The 21,577-nt window shown below is 51.3% G+C and overlaps 1 protein-coding gene across 1 annotated transcript in view; it reads right to left on the bottom strand.

The window, feature by feature from the left end:
• The window catches only part of LOC142258556 (lens fiber membrane intrinsic protein-like), a 63,707-nt gene that overhangs the window by 17,569 nt on the left and 24,561 nt on the right, over nucleotides 1–21,577 (bottom strand). Inside the window, exon 3 of the mRNA XM_075331184.1 lies at nucleotides 13,233–13,367. Coding sequence (XP_075187299.1) covers nucleotides 13,233–13,367 — 135 coding nt within the window. The remainder of the gene's footprint in view (nucleotides 1–13,232; nucleotides 13,368–21,577) is intronic.

Raw genomic sequence — 21,577 nt, forward strand, 5'->3', positions numbered from 1 at the left:
CGGAGCGCCTGTCACCTGATGTATCATTACTCCCATCATCCCTGACCCCGGAGCTCCTGTCACGTGATGTATCACTACTCCCATCATCCCTGACCCCGAAGCTCCTGTCACCAGATGTATCACTACACCCAGCATCCCTGACTCCGGAGCTCCTGTCACCTGATGTATCACTACTCCCATCATCTCCGACCCCAGAGCTCTTGTCACCTGATGTATCACTACTCCCATCATCCCGATCCCAGAGCTCCTGTTACCTGATGTATCACTACTCCCAGCATCCCGACCCCCGGAGCTCCTGTCACCTGATGTATCACTACTCCCATCATCCCTGACCCCGGAGCTCCTGTCACGTGATGTATCACTACTCCCATCATCCCTGACCCCAGAGCTCCTGTCACCAGATGTATCACTACACTCAGCATCCCTGACTCTGGAGCTCCAGTCACCTGATGTATCACTACTCCCAGCATTGCGACCCCCGGAGCTCCTGTCACCTGATGTATCAATACTCCCAGCATCCCAACCCCTGGAGCTCCTGTCACCAGATGTATCACTACACTCAGCATCCCTGACTCCGGAGCTCCTGTCACCTGATGTATCATTACTCCCATCATCCCTGACCCCGGAGCTCCTGTCACCTGATGTATCATTACTCCCATCATCCCTAACCCCGGAGTTCTTGTCACCTGATGTATCATTACTCCCATCATCCCTGATCCCGGAGCTCCTGTCACGTGATGTATCATTACTCCCATTATCCCGACCCCGGAGCTCCTGTCACCTGATGTATCACTACTCCCATCATCCCGACCCCCAAAGCTCCTGTCACTTGATGTATCACTACTCCCATTATTGCTGACCCCAGAACTCCTGTTATCTGATGTATCATTACTCCCATCATCTCTGACCCCGGAGCTCCTTTCTCCTGATGTATCATTACTCCCATCATCTCTGATACCGGAGCTCCAGTCACCTGATGTATCATTACTCCCATCATCCCTAACCCCGGAGCGCCTGTCACCTGATGTATCATTACTCCCATCATCCCTGACCCCGGAGCTCCTGTCACGTGATGTATCACTACTCCCATCATCCCTGACCCCGGAGCTCCTGTCACCAGATGTATCACTACACCCAGCATCCCTGACTCCGGAGCTCCAGTCACCTGATGTATCACTACTCCCATCATCCCGATCCCAGAGCTCCTGTTACCTGATGTATCACTACTCCCAGCATCCCGACCCCCGGAGCTCCTGTCACCTGATGTATCACTACTCCCAGCATCCCAACCCCCGGAGCACCTTTCACGTGATGTATCACTACTCCCATCATCCCGACCCCGGAGCTCCTATCACTTGATGTATCACAACTCCCATTATCGCTGACCCCAGATCTCCTGTCATCTGATGTATCACTGCTCCCATCATCGGTGACCCCGGAGCTCCTGTCACCTGATGTATCAGTACTCCCATCATCTCTGACCCCGGAGCTCCTCTCATCTGATGTATCACTACTCCCATCATCCCTGACCACGGAGCTCCAGTCACCTGATGTATCACTACTCCCATCATCCATGACCCCCGGAGCTCCTATCACCTGGTGTATCACTGCTCCCATCCTCGCTGACTCCGGAGCTCCTATCACCTGATGTATCACCACTCTCATCATCCCAACCCCCGGAGCTCCTATCACCTGATGTATCACTAATCCCATCATCCCGACCCCAGAGCTCCTGTTAACTGATGTGTCACTACTCCCAGCATCCCAACCCTGGAAGTTCCTGTCACCTGATGTATCACTACTCCCATCATCGCTGACCACGGAGATCCTGTCACCTGATGTATCACTACTCCCATCATCCCCGATCCCCGGAGCTCCTTTCTCCTGATGTATCATTACTCCCATCATCTCTGACCCTGGAGCTCCAGTCACCTGATGTATCATTACTCCCATCATCCCTAACCCCGGAGCGCCTGTCACCTGATGTATCATTACTCCCATCATCCCTGACCCCGGAGCTCCTGTCACGTGATGTATCACTACTCCCATCATCCCTGACCCCAGAGCTCCTGTCACCAGATGTATCACTACACTCAGCATCCCTGACTCCGGAGCTCCAGTCACCTGATGTATCACTACTCCCATCATCTCCGACCCCGGAGCTCTTGTCACCTGATGTATCACTACTCCCATCATCCCGATCCCAGACCTCCTGTTACCTGATGTATCACTACTCCCAGCATTGCGACCCGCGGAGCTCCTGTCATCTGATGTATCAATACTCCCAGCATCCCAACCCCGGAGCTCCTATCACCTGATGTATCATTACTCCCATAATCCTGACCCCGGAGCTCCTATCACCTGATGTATCACTGCTCCCATCATCCCGATTCCAGAACTCCTGTCACCTGATATATCACTACTCCCAACATCCCGACCTCCGGAGCTCCTGTCACCTGATGTATCAACTGCTCCCATCATCCCCGACCAACGGAGCTCCTGTCACCTGATGTTTCACATCTCTCATCATCCCTGACCCTGGAGCTCCTGTCATCTGATGTATCATTACTCCCATCAACCCCACCCTCGGAGCTCCTGTCACCTGATGTATCACTACTCCCATCATCCTTAACCACGGAGCTCCTGTCACCTGAAGTATCACTACTCCCATCATTGCTGACTCGGAGCTCCGGTCATCTGATGTATCACTACTCCCATCATCCCTGACCCCGGAGCTCCTATCACCTGATGTATCACTACTCCCAGCAACCCCGGACCCCGGAGCTCCTGTCACCTGATGTATCACTACTCCCAGCATCCTGACCCTCAAAGCTTCTGTCACCTGATGTATCACTACTCCCATCATCCCTGACCATGGAGCTCCTGTCACCTCATGTATTACTACTCCCATCATCCCCGACCCTCGGAGCTCCTGTCACCTGGTGTATCACTACTCCCATCCTCGCTGACTCTGGAGCTCCTATCACCTGATGTATCACTACTCTCATCATCCCGACCCCAGGGCTCCTGTTACCTGATGTGTCACTACTCCCAGCATCCCGACCCCCAAAGTTCCTGTCACCTGATGTATCACTACTCCCATCATCCCGACCCCCAGAGCTCTTGTCACCTGATGTATCACTACTCCCATCATCGCTGACTCCGCAGCTCCTGTCACCTGATGTATCATTACTCCCATCATCCCCACCCCTGGAGCTCCTGTCACCTGATGTATCACTACTCCCATCATCCCCAATCCCCGGAGCTCCTGTCACCTGATGTATCATTACTCCCATCATCCCTGACCCCGGAGCTCCTGTCACCTGATGTATCATTACTCCCATCATCCCTAACCCCGGAGTTCTTGTCACCTGATGTATCATTACTCCCATCATCCCTGATCCCAGAGCTCCTGTCACGTGATGTATCACTACTCCCATCATCCCTGACCCTGGAGCTCCTGTCACCAGATGTATCACTACACCCAGCATCCCTGACTCCGGAGCTCCAGTCACCTGATGTATCACTACTCCCATCATCTCCGACCCCAGAGCTCTTGTCACCTGATGTATCACTACTCCCATCATCCCGATCCCAGAGCTCCTGTTACCTGATGTATCACTACTCCCAGCATCCCGACCCCCGGAGCTCCTGTCTCCTGATGTATCACTACTCCCAGCATCCCAACCCCCGGAGCTCCTGTCACCTGATGTATCACTACTCCCATCATCCCGACCCCGGAGCTCCTATCACTTGATGTATCACTACTCCCATTATCGCTGACCCCAGATCTCCTGTCATCTGATGTATCACTGCTCCCATCATCGCTGACCCCGGAGCTCCTGTCACCTGATGTATTACTACTCCCATCATCTCTGACCCCGGAGCTCCTCTCATCTGATGTATCACTACTCCCATCATCCCTGACCACGGAGCTCCAGTCACCTGATGTATCAATACTCCCATCATCCATGACCCCCGGAGCTCCTGTCACCTGGTGTATCACTGCTCCCATCCTCGCTGACTCCGGAGCTCCTATCACCTGATGTATCACCACTCTCATCATCCCAACCCCCTTGAGCTCCTATCACCTGATGTATCACTAATCCCATCATCCCGACCCCAGAGCTCCTGTTAACTGATGTGTCACTACTCCCAGCATCCCAACCCTGGAAGTTCCTGTCACCTGATGTATCAATACTCCAATCATCCCCGACCACCGGAGCTCCTGTCACCTGATGTATCACTACTCCCATCATCGCTGACCACGGAGATCCTGTCACCTGATGTATCACTACTCCCATCATCCCCGATCCCCGGAGCTCCTTTCTCCTGATGTATCATTACTCCCATCATCTCTGACCCCGGAGCTCCAGTCACCTGATGTATCATTACTCCCATCATCCCTAACCCCGGAGCGCCTGTCACCTGATGTATCATTACTCCAATCATCCCTGACCCCGGAGCTCCTGTCACGTGATGTATCACTACTCCCATCATTCCTGACCCCAGAGCTCCTGTCACCTGATGTATCACTACTCCTAGCATCCCAACCCTCGGAGCTCCTGTCACCTGATGTATCACTACTCCCATCATCCCGACCCCGGAGCTCCTATCACCTGATGTATCATTACTCCCATAATCCTGACCCCGGAGCTCCTATCACCTGATGTATCACTACTCCCATCATCCCGATTCCAGAACTCCTGTCACCTGATATATCACTACTCCCAACATCCCGACCTCCGGAGCTCCTGTCACCTAATGGATCAACTGCTGCCATCATCCCCGACCAACGGAGCTCCTGTCACCTGATGTTTCACATCTCTCATCATCCCTGACCCCGGAACTCCTGTCATCTGATGTATCATTACTCCCATCAACCCCACCCTCGGAGCTCCTGTCACCTGATGTATCACTACTCCCATCATCCTTGACCACGGAGCTCCTGTCACCTGAAGTATCACTACTCCCATCATCGCTGACTCGGAGCTCTGGTCATCTGATGTATCACTACTCCCATCATCCCTGACCCCGGAGCTCCTATCACCTGATGTATCACTACTCCCAGCAACCCCGGACCCCGGAGCTTCTGTCATCTGACATATCACTACTCCCGTCATCGCTGACCCCGGAGCTCCTGTCACCTGATGTATCACTACTCCCAGCATCCTCACGGAAAAAACTGTGGAAAAACAAGCGCATAGGGTCTTACCCCAATATGTGAGGGGTGGGGGTGGGGGAGTAAAACTACTCACCAGATGTAGTTGTGAGAAGCCACAACTACTGTAATCGCATGTATCACACAATCCAAGGCTGCAGCCACCAAAACGGTAGAAAACAGAGAGCACAAGAGAGTGGTGTTTAATGCCGCGCCAATAGATCACTTCAGATGATGTTCAGACCAGTGTTACTTTATTGTTTTCCAGGTCAACGCGTTTCTGGGGCATCTGCCCCCTTCATCAGGACCACCAAAGAAACAGATAACATCCAATCAATTGGATGTTATCTGTTTCTTTGGTGGTCCTGATGAAGGGGGCAGATGCCCCAGAAACGCGTTGACCTGGAAAACAATAAAGTAACACTGGTCTGAACATCATCTGAAGTGATCTATTGGCGCGGCATTAAACACCACTCTCTTGTGCTCTCTGTTATACTCCCAGCATCCTGACCCTCATAGCTTCTGTCACCTCATGTATCACTACTCCCATCATCCCCGACCTTCGGAGCTCCTGTCACCTGGTGTATCACTACTCCCATCCTCGCTGACTCTGGAGCTCCTATCACCTGATGTATCACTACTCCCATCATCCCAATCCCCGGAGCTCCTATCACCTTATGTATCACTACTCTCATCATCCCGACCCCAGGGCTCCTGTTACCTGATGTGTCACTACTCCCAGCATCCCGACCCCCAAAGTTCCTGTCACCTGATGTATCACTACTCCCATCATCCCGACCCCCAGAGCTCTTGTCACCTGATGTATCACTACTCCAATCATCCCCCACCACCGGAGCTTCTGTCCCCTAATGTATCACTACTCCCATCATCGCTGACTCCGCAGCTCCTGTCACCTGATGTATCATTACTCCCATCATCCCCACCCCCGGAGCTCCTGTCACCTGATGTATCACTACTCCCATCATCCCCAATCCCCGGAGCTCCTGTCACCTGATGTATCATTACTACCATCATCCCTGACCCCGGAGCTCCTGTCACCTGATGTATCATTACTCCCATCATCCCTGATCCCGGAGCTCTTGTCACGTGATGTATCACTACTCCCATCATCCCTGACCCTGGAGCTCCTGTCACCAGATGTATTACTACACCCAGCATCCCTGACCCCGGTGCTCCTGTCACCTGATGTATCACTGCTCCCTTCATCTCCGACCCCGGAGCTCTTGTCACCTGATGTATCACTACTCCCATCATCCTGATCTCAGAGCTCCTGTCACCTGATGTATCATTACACCCATAATCCTAACCCCGGAGCTCCTATCACCTGATGTATCACTTCTCCCATCATCCCAATTCCAGAACTCCTGTCACCTTATATATCACTACTCCCAGCATCCCGACCCCCGGAGCTCCTGTCACCTGATGCATCACTACTCCCATCATCCCGACCCCGGAGCTCCTGTCACCTGATGTATCATTACACCCATAATCCTGACCCCGGAGCTCCTATCACCTGATGTATCACTTCTCCCATCATCCCGATTCCAGAACTCCTGTCACCTGATATATCACTACTCCCAGCATCCCGACCTCCGGAGCTCCTGTCACCTGATGTATCAACTACTCCCATCATCCCCGATCAACGGAGCTCCTGTCACCTGATGTATCACATCTCCCATCATCCCTGACCCCGGAGCTCCTGTCATCTATTGTATCATTACTCCCATCATCCCCACCCCCGGAGCTCCTGTCACCTGATGTATCACTACTCCCATCATCCTTGAACACGGAGCTCCTGTCACCTGAAGTATAACTACTCCCATCATCGCTGACCCTGGAGCTCCTGTCATCTGATGTATCAATACTCCCATCATCCCTGACCCCGGAGCTCCTGTCACCTGATGTATCACCACTCCCATCATCCCGACCCTGGAGCTCCTGTCACCTGATGTATCACTACTCCCATCAGCCCTAACCCCACAGCTCCTGTTACCTGATGTATCACTACTCCCATCATCGCTGACCCCAGAGCTCCTGTCATCTGATGTATCACTACTCCCATCATCGCTGACCTTGGAGCTCCTGTCACCTGATATATCACTACTCCACTCATCCCGACCCCCGGAGCTCCTGTCACCTGATGTATCACTACTCCCATCATCAAGACCCCCGGAGCTCCGGTCACCTGATGTATCACTACTCCCATCATCCCGACCCTTGAGCTCTGGTCACCTGATGTATCACTACTCCCACCATCTCTGATCCCCGGAGCTCCTTTCACCCGATGTATCACTACTCCCATCATCCGACCCTGGAGCTCCGGTCACCTGATGTATTACTAATCCCTTCATCCCTGACCCCGGAGCTCCTGTCACCTGATGTATCACTACTCCCATCATCCCCGATCCCCGGAGTTCCTGTCATCTTTTATACCACTACTCCAATCATCCCTGAACCTGGAGCTCATGTCACAAAATGTATCACTATTCCCATCATCCCTGACCCCCGGAGCTCCTGTCACCTGATGAATCACTACTCCCATCATCCCGACCGTCGGAATTCCTGTCACCTGGTGTATCCCTACTCCCATCATCCCGACCTTGGAGCTTCTGTCATCTGGTTTATCATTACTCCCATCATCCCTTACTCTGGAGCTCCTGTCACCTGATTTATCTCTACTCCCATCATCCCCGACCCCAGAGCTCCTGTCATCTGATGTATCACTACTCCCATCATCCCTGACCCCGGAGCTCCTGTCACCTGTTATATCACTACTCCCATTATCCCTGACCCCGGATCTCTAGTCTCCTGATGTATCATTACTCCCATCATCCCTGACCCCGGAGTTCCTGTCACCTAATGTATCATTACTCCCATCATCCCTGACCCCGGAGCTCCTGTCACCTGATGTATCACTACTCCCAGCATCCCGACCCTGGAGCTCCTGTCACCTGATGTATCACTACTCCCGTCATCCTGACCCCCGGAGCTCCTATCACCTGATGTATCATTACTCCCATCATCCCTGACCCCAGAGCTTCTGTCACCTGATGTATCATTACTCCCATCATTCCAGATCCCGGAGCTCCTGTCACCTGATGTATCATTACTCCCATCATCCCTGACTCCAGAGCTCCTGTCACGTGATGTATCACTACTCCCATCATCCCCGACCCCGGAGCTCCTGTCACCTGATGTATCACTACACCTATCATCCCTGACCCCAAAGCTCCTGTCACCTGATGTATCACTACTCCCATCATCCCAACCCCCGGAGCTCCTGTTACCTTATGTAGCACTACTCCTATCTTATCTGACCTCAGAGCTCCTGTCACCTGATGTATCACTACTCTCATTATCCCTGACCCGGAGCGCCTGTCACCTGATGTATCCCTACTCCCATCATCGCTGACCCCTGAGCTCCTGTCACCTTATATATCACTACTCCCATCATCCCTGACCCCGGAGCTCCTGTCACCTGATGCATCATTACTCCCATCATTTCTGACCCCGAAGCTCCTGTCACCTGATGTATCACTACTCCCATCATCCCGACCCCAGAGCTCCTGTCACCTGATGTATTACTACTCCCATCATTTCTGACTCCGGAGCTCCTGTCACCTGATGTATCACTACTCCCATCATCCCTGACCCCGGAGCTCTTGTCACCTGATGCATCATTACTCCCATCATCCCTGACCCCGGAGCTCCTGTCACCTGGTGTATCATTACTCCCATCATCCCTGACCCCAGAGCTCCTGTCGCCTGATGTATCACTACTCCCATCATCCCTGACCCCGGAGCTTCTGTCACCTGATATATCACTACTGTGATGCCCTGGACTAGCCAGGTAGTCACAGACATTACACCGGATTACAACCGATCTACCTACCGGTAGAAGTGCGCCTTGCAGTCCCCGGCGACAGCGTCCAGCCGAAAAATGTGAAGTGCCGCTATCTTTGGCGCGAAGATTTCCGGCTCGAGTGTCTTCCCCGAGCAGGAAAGGCGCGAAAGTGAAGCTTCGCCCCCAAAGAGGAATTGCTAGAAAGAACCAAGGAGGGGCGGGTGAAGGCCTGCCTGATGTAGCAGAGCAGTGAGCTATGCCTAATGGCGAAGCAGTGGCGATTTGGCTACATCATTTACTGGTGAATTGTAAAGTTTGATACCAAAAACATGGACAGTGTCTTCTACTTGATAAACTGACTACGCTAATTATAAAAATGCTGAGATGTCTATCTAGAATATCCAGAAAATTATAGATGTTACATCGAAAATACTATTTTTGAATGCCTGTATGGATGTATGAGAACCTCACGAAATATTACATAAGGCTCTCACAGAGATCAGCAGCACAAATAAGATTGTCAGTACAGGGTTAGAAGGGTTAGTCCACGTTGAGCAGGGGCGCCACTACGTTTATTTGTGTAGGGTGCCGACCCCTGCGGTCAGGAAGGGTTAAAATAGGGAATTTGCCCAGAATGCCCCCTGGAACAGTGATTTAATGTATCAAACTCACTCTGTTTTTAAATTTGCACTTGTTGGTTCTTTGGAATAAAGCATTGAATTTTATGGTGGGGTTTGTTTTTTGAGGTACACCTGGTTTAAAAACCCCCCTAAACATTTTTCTAAGGTTCCTGATGTAGCAGAGGGCATAAGAAGCGGGGACGCCAGGACCCTGAAACCTTCCCATTCCTGGAGGCCGAGCAAGCCGGATGTCCGTTCCGTACAGCAGGCCCTCGCCCGGAACATCGGCGTGGGTGGAAGACTGGCTGGCGCAATTAAGCCGCAGGCTGCAGACCCGGCTCCAGCTCCTCGTACAAGAATGGGAGGCTGGAATGGTGGAAGTGCTGGTGGCCGTGCGGGCCCGTGAGGCGGAAGCAGAGTTGGAGGAGAGGGTGAGTGATCCACGCCCCTGTGTCCCGGAGGGACCGGTCGCTGCGGCTGAGGGGCCCGGTCTGCCCTTGCTCAGCCTGCTGCATCCCTCACTGCCCGCATTGGTCGTCGCCACCCCGCCTGTCGGCCCGTTGCTCCCGAAGCCAGCAACAGATGACATCATTCCCGCCCGCGAAGATCCACCCACAGGCGCTGCCCGCGAACAACAGCTTGCCATGCCAGCACCGACCCCGCTCCGGTGGAAGGTGCCTGCTCCCCGAAGGGAGCCATCTGATTTAGAGGCGGCCGCACCCGAAGAGGCCCCGGCAGTCCGCCCAGCCAGCATAGAGGTAGACAATGTCCCGCCTCAGGCCCGGAAGGTGACACTGACCGCTCCCAAGCTCCAGGCCTCGGCTGAGGCTGCGGAGGGTTGCCGCTGCAGGGCAGCAATGCAGGTCGGGACACAGCGGTGCCCCCCCCAACCCAGATGGTGCCGGTCGTGGCCCGCATTGGGGGGTACCTGCTGGGCCCGACCCCCACGCTAAAGGAGCCGCCATGTTGGGAACAGCAGCCGAACCCGATGGGCCGGGAGATAGAGGCCTGGGAGAAAGAAAAGGCTGCTACGTTGGCACGCACTATCAAGGCCAAGGACGCTCTCCGAAAAGCCCCTCCTGAGGCACAGGGCCCGACCTTTGAAGGCCAAGTCCGGCAGTTTTGCCCCCGACGTGGATGGGTGTTTATTTATGAGCCAAGCCTGAAGGTCGAGGCGTTCTTCTCTTGGCGAGATGTGCAGAGCCAGCTTCCCCTGGGACATTCGGAGCGTGACCTACGTGCGGGCGAGTTGGTCACCTACACCTGCCACCTGGGAGAGAGGCTGGTTCGCCCTGTACGTCCAAAGAAGGGTGAGCCGCAGTAATCTCAAGCAGCCCCGGTCGCCTCCTCCACCGTACAGCCCCAAGATGGATCTGGAGGAAGCGTACGACGACGGCGACCTCAAATATTGGCAGTGGTCCTCCGTTGCAACCCAGTTGTCCCCGTTGGGACCCCCAGCACCGTGTTTCCGTTAAATGAATGAACACCAATCATCCGAGTTTGTCACCTGATTATCAACAAGTTAATTATACCGTCGTTGCCAACAAGTTGTCCCCGTAGGGACTCTATGTGTTTTCACCGCCCACATGAGGAACTACTCATGAACATGGCCGAGAACTTGCAGGCCAACCACGAACTTGTGGTTTTGTAAATAGTTTGTGGGCCGTTTTCCGTGCCGCCTCCGGAGAGGCAGATTGGAGGAAGGACCCGCAGCAGAGTAGGCTGGGGTCCGGCCACCACCAGGACCGGTGGCCATCCTCCGGGGGTCAGGGGTCCCCCCTGGATGTGGGGTCCCCTGAAGTGACAGCCGGGTGCGAGACACCATACCCGTTCCCGCTTGGGTGACCTGGAACCGAGTTCCTGCTTCCGGATTGGGGAAGAGGGGTGCTACCCATTTCTTAGGGGCAGCATCAAGGTTTAGGTTACTTTGGTGGGGAAGCGGATGAACACGAACCCGTCCGTCATTATTAAAAGTGTTTTTAAATGTTTGAAATGTTAAAGTGCCATGCCTCCCATAAGGGAAGAACTACAAATATGCTTGTGTTAAATGTTTTATATGTTAATTTATCTTTTACAGAAAAATAAAACTGGTGATGGACGGGCAGCCCGCGGACGGTCTGCATTTCACCAAGGGGGAATGTGACGCACTGGACTAGCCAGGTAGTCACAGACATTACACCTTACACACCCCTTCCCCTGGATAGTCACACCAGTCAGACAAAAACCCTTGTTGCCTCCCTCCAGGGTATGATGTCCACACCAGGTGGGGCGGAGCCAGGTGGTTGGCCCCACCCACCGAGGAGTTCACAGGCCTGTAGGCGGGAAAAGTGACAGATCTGCGTAGACAGTGAAAGTGAGAGGTCAGAAACTGTCGGTGTCTGGGTAGGGGCCCAGACACAAACAGCAAGGTTGGCAGACGCTGGTGGCCGTCTGCAGGAGTTAGTGGACCTCTGCAGAACCGTAGGACCGGGGTCGGGCGGTGGCCCGCCGGTACCGAGCCGGGGAGCGGAGTGAAGCAAGCACACAGGCAGGGCCATCGGACCCCGACTAGGCTTGGAGCCACCGACAACGGTCAAATCCGAGTGTGACCGGAACCCCAGGGGTTTCATAACAACAAAGACCCGACAGAAGGCAACAGTCCACACCGTGAGGATATACAGCCACCGCCATAGGCTAGAGATCCAAGGGCCAGCGCCTGCGGGCAAAACGGGCTCCTTCGGTACCTATACGCCAGGGAGCGGACTACCGGTAGGCAACCACAGGAGTCAGAACATTCTAACAGGTGCAGGGAAAGACAGCCACCATCAGCCGTCCGGGGAGAGCACAAAAACACTGCAGCCGGCTGCGGGACCCGTCCATCCAGCCGTTTTGTTTACCAGAGACTCTGTCATTAACTGCCTGAGTGAATACACCAGTGCCATCCGGCACCGCGCCGTGCTGCTCCTGCAACCCTGCATCCCAGCCATCCAGCCTCCCCGTTACACCACCAGGCCCTGGGATCACCAACCCCTACCCACGGAGCGGACAACATCCTAGCTGCTCCCTACCATCGCTCCCGGGATCCCCGTCACCAGCAGCGGTGGTGCCCTTTATCACCACGACCCGTGGGTGGCGTCACAAACTATCTCCCAAAACAAACCACCCCCTTTTCACTTGTGGACGAGGAGCGCTGCTCGAGTCCCCGGGTCCGGCCCACCGCTCGAACCACCGAGCAGCAGCAGAAGCCCCGGACCCGAGCGTGGCGAGCGCGTCCCCTCCGCCCGCGACACTACTCCCATCATCCCTGACCCCGGAGCTCCTGTCACCTGATGTATCACTACTCCCATTATCCTGACCCCCGGAGCTCCTGTTATCTGATGTATCACTACTCCCATCATCCCGACCCCCAGATCTCCTGTCACCTGATGTATCACTACTCCCAGCATCTGCCCCCATGATTATACTTGTACACAATTCCCAGCAGTGAGTTGTGATGAGTTTGCAGCGAGCGGAAGAGAGAAAACAAGGCGGCATTGTGTGGGGTGTGGGAACGGTGCATAATGCCCCTTTATGTAGGCATCGATGATGAGAGTGATGAGCACATTACCTGCAGACACCGTGAGAATGATTCCTATCCAGCCTAGGATGTAGGACCACGAAAACTTCCAGTCCACGTAACGCTTCCCAAAAAAGTTCACCGTCACCCCAGTGTATACGGACAGAGCCAAGAGGGCGAAGAACCCTGTGCAAAACATACACGACACTCAAATCCATACAGTCCAAAGCAACGTGTGACCAGACTGGTCACTACTACACATCAGTGTACATATAGATGTATAGGGGAGCAGACCGGTCACTATATGAACATATAGACGTATAGGGAGCAGACCGGTCACTATTACATATCATAGAAGTTAGAACAAACAACATACACGGGTTATCGAGCCGTGCCATAATGTGTACATGGATAGAGCCATATACAGAACATAAATGCAGAAAAAAGGAAGAAAAACTGTACAACGGCAATTTTGTGAAATTAGAAAATGAGTTTATTGAGTATTTAATATAAACAGGAAAATTGCATAAAAGGATTAAAAGAGACTGTGGTGAGAGGACCAGCAGGTGGCGCACTCACTCCACAGCTCAGTTGTATTGTAAGAAGAAATAGAGTGAAAGAGACATAAAATTGCAGCTAGACAAAAGCACTATACAAAAATGTCCACCAGCCACCACTTACAAAGTTAAATGTAAAAGGATACTGCCACATACCATAGAGATTAGGTATCCAGGGTAAAACAAATTGTGGTATTTGGAGGACATTAAGCAGGTGCAATTGAAAAAAGCAAAAAAAACCTCAAATTCAGTAATAATATAACATATACCTGAGTCGAGGAGTGAGGATCCAGGAAACCCCGACCTATAGGTTTCGATCTAATGCCTTCTTCCAGGGGTGGCCACTCATTTTCTAATTTCACAAAATTGCCGATGTACAGTTTTTCTTCCTTTTTTCCACTATTACATATCAGTGTACATATAGATGTATAGGGGAGCAGACCGGTCACTACTACACATCAGTGTACATATAGATGTATAGGGGAGCAAACCGGTCACTATTATAGATGTATAGGGGAGCAGACCGGTCACTATTACACATCAATGTACACATAGATGTATAGAGAAATAGACCAATCAATATTACACATCAATGTACCTATAGATGTATAGGGAGCAGATCGGTCACTATTACACATCAGTTTACATATAGATGTATAGGGAACAGACCGGTCACTATTACACATCAGTGTACATATAGATGTATAGGGAGCAGACTGGCCACTACTATACATCAGTGTACATTCAGATGTATAGGGAGCAGACCGGTCACTATTACACATCAGTGTACATATAGATGTATAGGGAACAGACCGGTCACTATTACACATCAGTGTCATATAGATGTATAGGGGAGCAGACCGGTCACTATTACACATCAGTGTACATATAGATGTATAGGGGAGCAGACCGGTCACTACTACACATCAGTGTACATATAGATGTATAGGGGAGCAAACCGGTCACTATTATAGATGTATAGGATAGCAGACAGGTCACTATTACACATCAATGTACACAAAGATGTATAGAGAAATAGACCAGTCAATATTACACATCAGTGTACCTATAGATGTATAGGGAGCAGACCGGTCACTATTACACATCAGTTTACATATAGATGTATAGGGAACAGACCGGTCACTATTACACATCAGTGTACATATAGATGTATAGGGAGCAGACTGGCCACTACTATACATCAGTGTACATACAGATGTATAGGGAGCAGACCGGTCACTATTACACATCAGTGTACATATAGATGTATAGGGAACAGATCGGTCACTATTACACATCAGTGTCATATAGATGTATAGGGGAGCAGACCGGTCACTATTACACATCAGTATACATATAGATGTATAGGGGAGAAGACCGGTCACTATTACACATCAGTGTACATATAGATGTATAGGGAGCAGACAGGTCAATATTACACATCAGTGTACATGTAGATGTATAGGGGAGCAGACCTATCACTATTACACATCAGTGTACATATAGATGTATAGGGGAGCAGACCAGTCACTATTACATATCAGTGTACATATAGATATATAGGGAGCAGACCAGTCACTATTACACATCAGTGTACATATAGATGTATAGGGAGCCGACCAGTCACTATTACACTTCAGTGTACATATAGATGTATAGGAGAGCAGACCGGTCACTATTATACATCAGTGTACACATAGATGTATAGGGGAGCAGACTGGTCACTATTACACATCAGTATACATATAGATGTATAGGAGAGCAGAACGGTCACTATTACACATCGGTGTACATATAGATGTATAGGGGAGCAGACCGGTCACTATTACACATCAGTGTACATATAGATGTATAGGGGAGCAGACCAGTCACTATTACACATCAGTGTACATATAGATGTATAGGGAGCAGACCAGTCACTATTACACATCAGTGTACATATAGATGTATAGGGAGCAGACCGGCCACTATTACACTTCAGTGTACTTATAGATGTATAGGGAGCAGACCGGTCACTATTACACTTCAGTGTACATATAGATGTATAGGGAGCAGACCGATCACTACTACACATCAGTGTACATATATATGTATAGAGGAATAGACCGCTCACTATTACACATCACTTTACATATAAATATATAGGGGAGCAGACCGGTCACTACTACACAACAGTGTACATATAGATGTATAGGGAGCAGACCGATCACTACTAAACATCAGTGTACATATAGATGTATAGAGGAATAGACCGGTCACTATTACACATCAGTGTACATATAGATATATAGGGGAGCAGACCGGTCACAACTACACAACAGTGTACATATAGATGTATACGGGAGCAGACCGGTCAATATTACACATCAGTGTACATATAGATGTATAGGGGAGCAGACCGGTCACTATTACAGATCCGTGTAAATATAGATGTATAGTGGAGCAGACCGGTCACTATTACACATCAGTGTACATACAGATGTATAGGGGAGCAGACCGGTCACTATTACACATCAGTGTACATATAGATGTATAGGGAGCAGACCGGTCACTATTACACATCAGTGTACATATAGATGTATAGAGGAATAGACCGGTTACTACTACACATCAGTTTACATATAGATGTATAGGGGAGCGGACCGGTCATTATTAAACATCAGTGTACATATAGATGTATAGAAAGTAGATCGGTCACTATTACAAATCAGTGCACATATAGATGTATAGGAGAGCAGACCGGTCACTACTACACATCAGTGTACATATAGATGTATAGGGGAGCAAACCGGTCACTATTATAGATGTATAGGGGAGCAGACCGGTCACTATTACACATCAATGTACACATAGATGTATAGAGAAATAGACCAGTCAATATTACACATCAGTGTACCTATAGATGTATAGGGAGCAGACCGGTCACTATTACACATCAGTTTACATATAGATATATAGGGAACAGACCGGTCACTATTACACATCAGTGTACATATAGATGTATAGAGAGCAGACTGGCCACTACTATACATCAGTGTACATACAGATGTATAGGGAGCAGACCGGTCACTATTACACATCAGTGTACATATAGATGTATAGGGAACAGACCGGTCACTATTACACATCAGTGTCATATAGATGTATAGGGGAGCAGACCGGTCACTATTACACATCAGTATACATATAGATGTATAGGGGAGTAAACCAGTCACTATTACATATCAGTGTACATATAGATGTATAGGGAGCAGACCAGTCACTATTACACATCAGTGTACATATAGATGTATAGGGAGCAGACCAGTCACTATTACACTTCAGTGTACATATAGATGTATAGGAGAGCAGACCGGTCACTATTATACATCAGTGTACACATAGATGTATAGGGGAGCAGACTGGTCACTATTACACATCAGTATACATATAGATGTATAGGAGAGCAGAACGGTCACTATTACACATCTGTGTACATATAGATGTATAGGGGAGCAGACCGGTCACTATTACACATCAGTGTACATATAGATGTATAGGGGAGCAGACCAGTCACTATTACACATCAGTGTACATATAGATGTATAGGGAGCAGACCAGTCACTATTACACATCAGTGTACATATAGATGTATTGGGAGAAGACCGGCCACTATTACACTTCAGTGTACTTATAGATGTATAGGGAGCAGACCGGTCACTATTACACTTCAGTGTACATATACATGTATAGGGAGCAGACCGATCACTACTACACATCAGTGTACATATAGATGTATAGAGGAACAGACCGCTCACTATTACACATCACTTTACATATAAATATATAGGGGAGCAGACCGGTCACTACTACACAACAGTGTACATATAGATGTATAGGGAGCAGACCGATCACTACTACACATCAGTGTACATATAGATGTATAGAGGAATAGACCGGTCACTATTACACATCAGTGTACATATAGATATATAGGGGAGCAGACCGGTCACAACTACACAACAGTGTACATATAGATGTATACGGGAGCAGACCGGTCAATATTACACATCAGTGTACTGTGAGACTGTGACCGGGGTTATCTATGACGGCCGGTATGTCTCGCCCCGGTTGTGCTCACTCCATGATAGAAAGTAAATCCACTCTAGGGTTAATGCTGTTTCCCTACAGGCTGAAGGAAGGGTTAAATGGAAACAGGAACGAGGGGCAGGTGTGCCGGGTGTGAGGGAGTGATCACAACTCCCTGAGTCTCTGCTGGAGAGACATGTATATTGCTGTGGATTTTTTGTTTGGACATTAAACACCGTGTGCTGTGAACCTATATGCCTGGATCCCGTGTCTTCTGCTGCGCAGCCGACCGCGCTACCTCACATATGGTGGAGAATGCGGGCATGCCAGCCCGGTGAGGTGTACTTCCTTTTCTGGTGATCCGGTAGCACATGTCCTGGATTCAAGCAGCTATACTACGGCCCAAACCCAGCGACGCCATGGAGGACATACTAAGGCATTTGGCTCAGGCTAATGCACAACAACAAGAGGCTAATGCACAGCAACAACAGGTGAATACCCACCTGCTCCGGACGTTGGAGCAACAGCAGCAACAGCACCAGCAATCCTTGAAATTGCAGGAAAAAAGGCACCAAGAACAGATGGTTCTCCTGGCCAAGTCAATCCGTGCCGGACCGGCAGCAACAACCCCGGGACCGGGTGACGACGGCAGCGTCCGGAAAGCGGTGAGACAAGCGTTGCAAAAGATGACCCCGGGGGATGATGTGGAAGCGTTCCTGGCAGTGTTTGAGCGGGTGGCCGAGCGGGAAAAGCTGCCGACCCCCCAGTGGGCTGAGGTATTGTCGCCCTATCTGACGGGGGAACCCCAAAAAGCGTACCTGGACCTCGGTACCGAGGACGCCATTGACTATGTGACCCTGAAAGCCGAAATACTGGCTCGGTTGGGGGTGAATACCTATGTACGGGCTCAGCGGGTAAATCAGTGGTTCTATGAGGAAGCCAAACCCGTACGCTCCCAGGCCTATGACTTATTACATCTTGTAAAAAAGTGGTTGCAGCCTGACACTCTGAGCCCGGCGCAAATGGTGGAAAGGGTAGTAGTGGATCGTTTTGTGCGCACTTTACCCGTCACCGTTCAACGGTGGGTAGGACAGGGTGACCCGAGTACCCTGGACCAATTAGTGTCCCTGGTAGAGCGGCATGTGGCTACGCAGGACTTGATACGGGACACTGAGACTTTGCGTACCGCCCGTCGGTCCGGCCCCTCCAAGCCTAGGGCCAAGGACCCACCGCCGACACCGGTACAGGAGTCCGCTACCATCCTGGCTGAGGCCGCGCCCGCCGTTCCTGAGGTCCGGAAGGCCATGTACCCTAAACGACAACTTGTCAAGGGGGTTTCCTTCCCTATTAGATGTTGGCGGTGCCAGCGCGTGGGACATATGGAAGCCCAGTGTCCCCTGACCACGGAGCCCATGGATTGTGGGGTTACCCGGCGGGGTTCAATGTATGCTCAGGTGGTGTGTACCGCTGACCTGGTTCCCCCAGAGACTGAGCCCCACTTGTGCCAAATACAGGTGAATGGATGTCCGGTTACAGGATTGTTGGATTCCGGAAGCTTAGTGACCCTTGTGCGATCCACCTTGAGGGCTAAAGTAAAGGCCACAGGACGTACCGTGGGGGTGGTTTGCATACATGGGGACCGCCGAGACTATCCCACGGGGATTGTCACCATCACAGCACCTTGCGGTCAGGTGCAACATGAGGTGGGACTGCTTAACACTCTTCCTTATGACGTGATCCTAGGACGGGATCTGCCCTATTTTTGGACTTTATGGAAGGGAACCCCTAGGTCCCCTCCGATATTGGTCAGTCCGGGGCCTGAGCCCTACAATCCTGAATCCGGGACACCTGCCGTAGGGGTCCCCATGATAGGGACAGAATGTGAACCCGATAGGTCGCCCCTAGAGGTATTGGCAGGAGAGGCTGAGACGGTCGAGCCCATCCCGGACTTGGAGGCATCCCCGGATGCGTTTGGGACAGCCCAACTCCAGGACCCTACGTTAATACATGCCCGGAATAGGGTGTTAGTAATTGACGGGGTGGCCCAGCTGCCCGGTGCCCAGGTAAGGTACCCCCATTTCGCTCTTAAACAGGATTTACTCTACCGGGTAGATGAAATACGGGGCGTGGGGGTGGAGCAGTTGGTGGTGCCCCAGCCGTATCGCCGGCGGGTCCTCGACTTGGCTCATAAACATCTGATGAGTGGCCACCTAGGGGTCAAGAAAACGCAGGAGCGAATATTGCAAAGGTTCTATTGGCCCGGGGTCTTTGGGGAGGTAAAACGGTTCTGCGAAACCTGCCCGGAGTGTCAGCTTACCGCACCACTGGTCCACTTTCGCAGTCCGTTGGTGCCGTTACCCATTATAGAAGTCCCTTTTGAACGGATAGGGATGGATCTGGTGGGGCCCCTCGTAAAGTCTGCTCGAGGGCACCAACACATCCTAGTGATCGTTGACTATGCCACCCGGTATCCAGAGGCGATACCTCTCAGACATACTGCGGCGAAGCTTATAGCTCGGGAGTTGTTTTCTGTGTTCTGCCGGGTGGGGTTGCCCAAGGAGATCCTTACGGATCAGGGGACCCCATTCATGTCTAAAGTGACCAAAGAACTATGCCGGCTACTCCAGATCAAGCAGTTGCGTACGTCTGTGTATCATCCTCAGACGGATGGGTTAGTAGAACGATTCAATAAAACCCTGAAAACCATGCTAAAAAGGGTGATCTCCAAAGACGGGAAGGACTGGGATATGATGCTTCCCTATTTGATGTTTGCCATCCGAGAGGTGCCACAGGCATCCACGGGGTTTTCGCCTTTTGAATTGTTATACGGGCGACATCCCCGGGGATTGTTGGACCTGGCAAAGGAAACATGGGAGCAAGAGCCCACCCCCCATAAAAGTGTGATTGAACACATTTTAGGAATGCAGAACCGCATAAGCGCGGTCATGCCAATTGTGAAGGAGCATTTACAGGAGGCTCAGGCCGCGCAAAGCGGCCGCTATAATAGACAAGCCACCGTGCGGACCTTTAAACCCGGGGATCGGGTGTTGGTATTAATCCCCACGGCGGAGAGTAAATTCCTGGCTCAGTGGCAAGGCCCCTACGAGATAAAGGAAAAAGTCGGGGTGGTCAACTATAAAGTATTGCAGCCCGGTAGGCGGAAACCTGAACAAATATACCATGTCAACCTATTAAAACCGTGGCAGGAACGGGAAAGCCTGATGGTTGAGTTTCCCCCATCTCCCTCCTCTTCGGGTCGTTCACTCCCGGCTTCAGCGACCTCCGGAGAGGACGAACCGGAAGTAAGGATCGGAGAAGCCCTCACCAAGCAACAGAGGCGAGAGGCCAGACGGCTGGTTCAGCAGAACCCCGATGTCTTCTCCGAGTTGCCGGGTAGGACCAGTCTGATACGACATGACATTGTCACCGAGCCCCACCTGAAGGTACGCCTGAAGTCATACCGCGTGCCGGAGGCTCGAAGACAAGCCATATCAGAAGAAGTGAAGACAATGCTACGCCTGGGGGTCATCGAAAAATCCCGGAGTGAATGGGCTAGTCCCATTGTCCTAATACCAAAACCCGATGGCTCCTTAAGGTTCTGCAATGACTTCCGGAGATTGAACGAAATATCCAAGTTCGATCTCTACCCCATGCCCCGGGTGGATGAGCTGATTGATAGGCTGGGACAGGCGCGATATTTTACCACGCTCGACCTGACCAAGGGGTACTGGCAGGTGCCACTGACGGAGTCCGCCAAGGAGAAAACCGCTT

This window comes from Anomaloglossus baeobatrachus, chromosome 12, assembly GCF_048569485.1.
Source record: "Anomaloglossus baeobatrachus isolate aAnoBae1 chromosome 12, aAnoBae1.hap1, whole genome shotgun sequence".
NCBI classification, from domain to species: Eukaryota; Metazoa; Chordata; class Amphibia; order Anura; family Aromobatidae; genus Anomaloglossus; species Anomaloglossus baeobatrachus.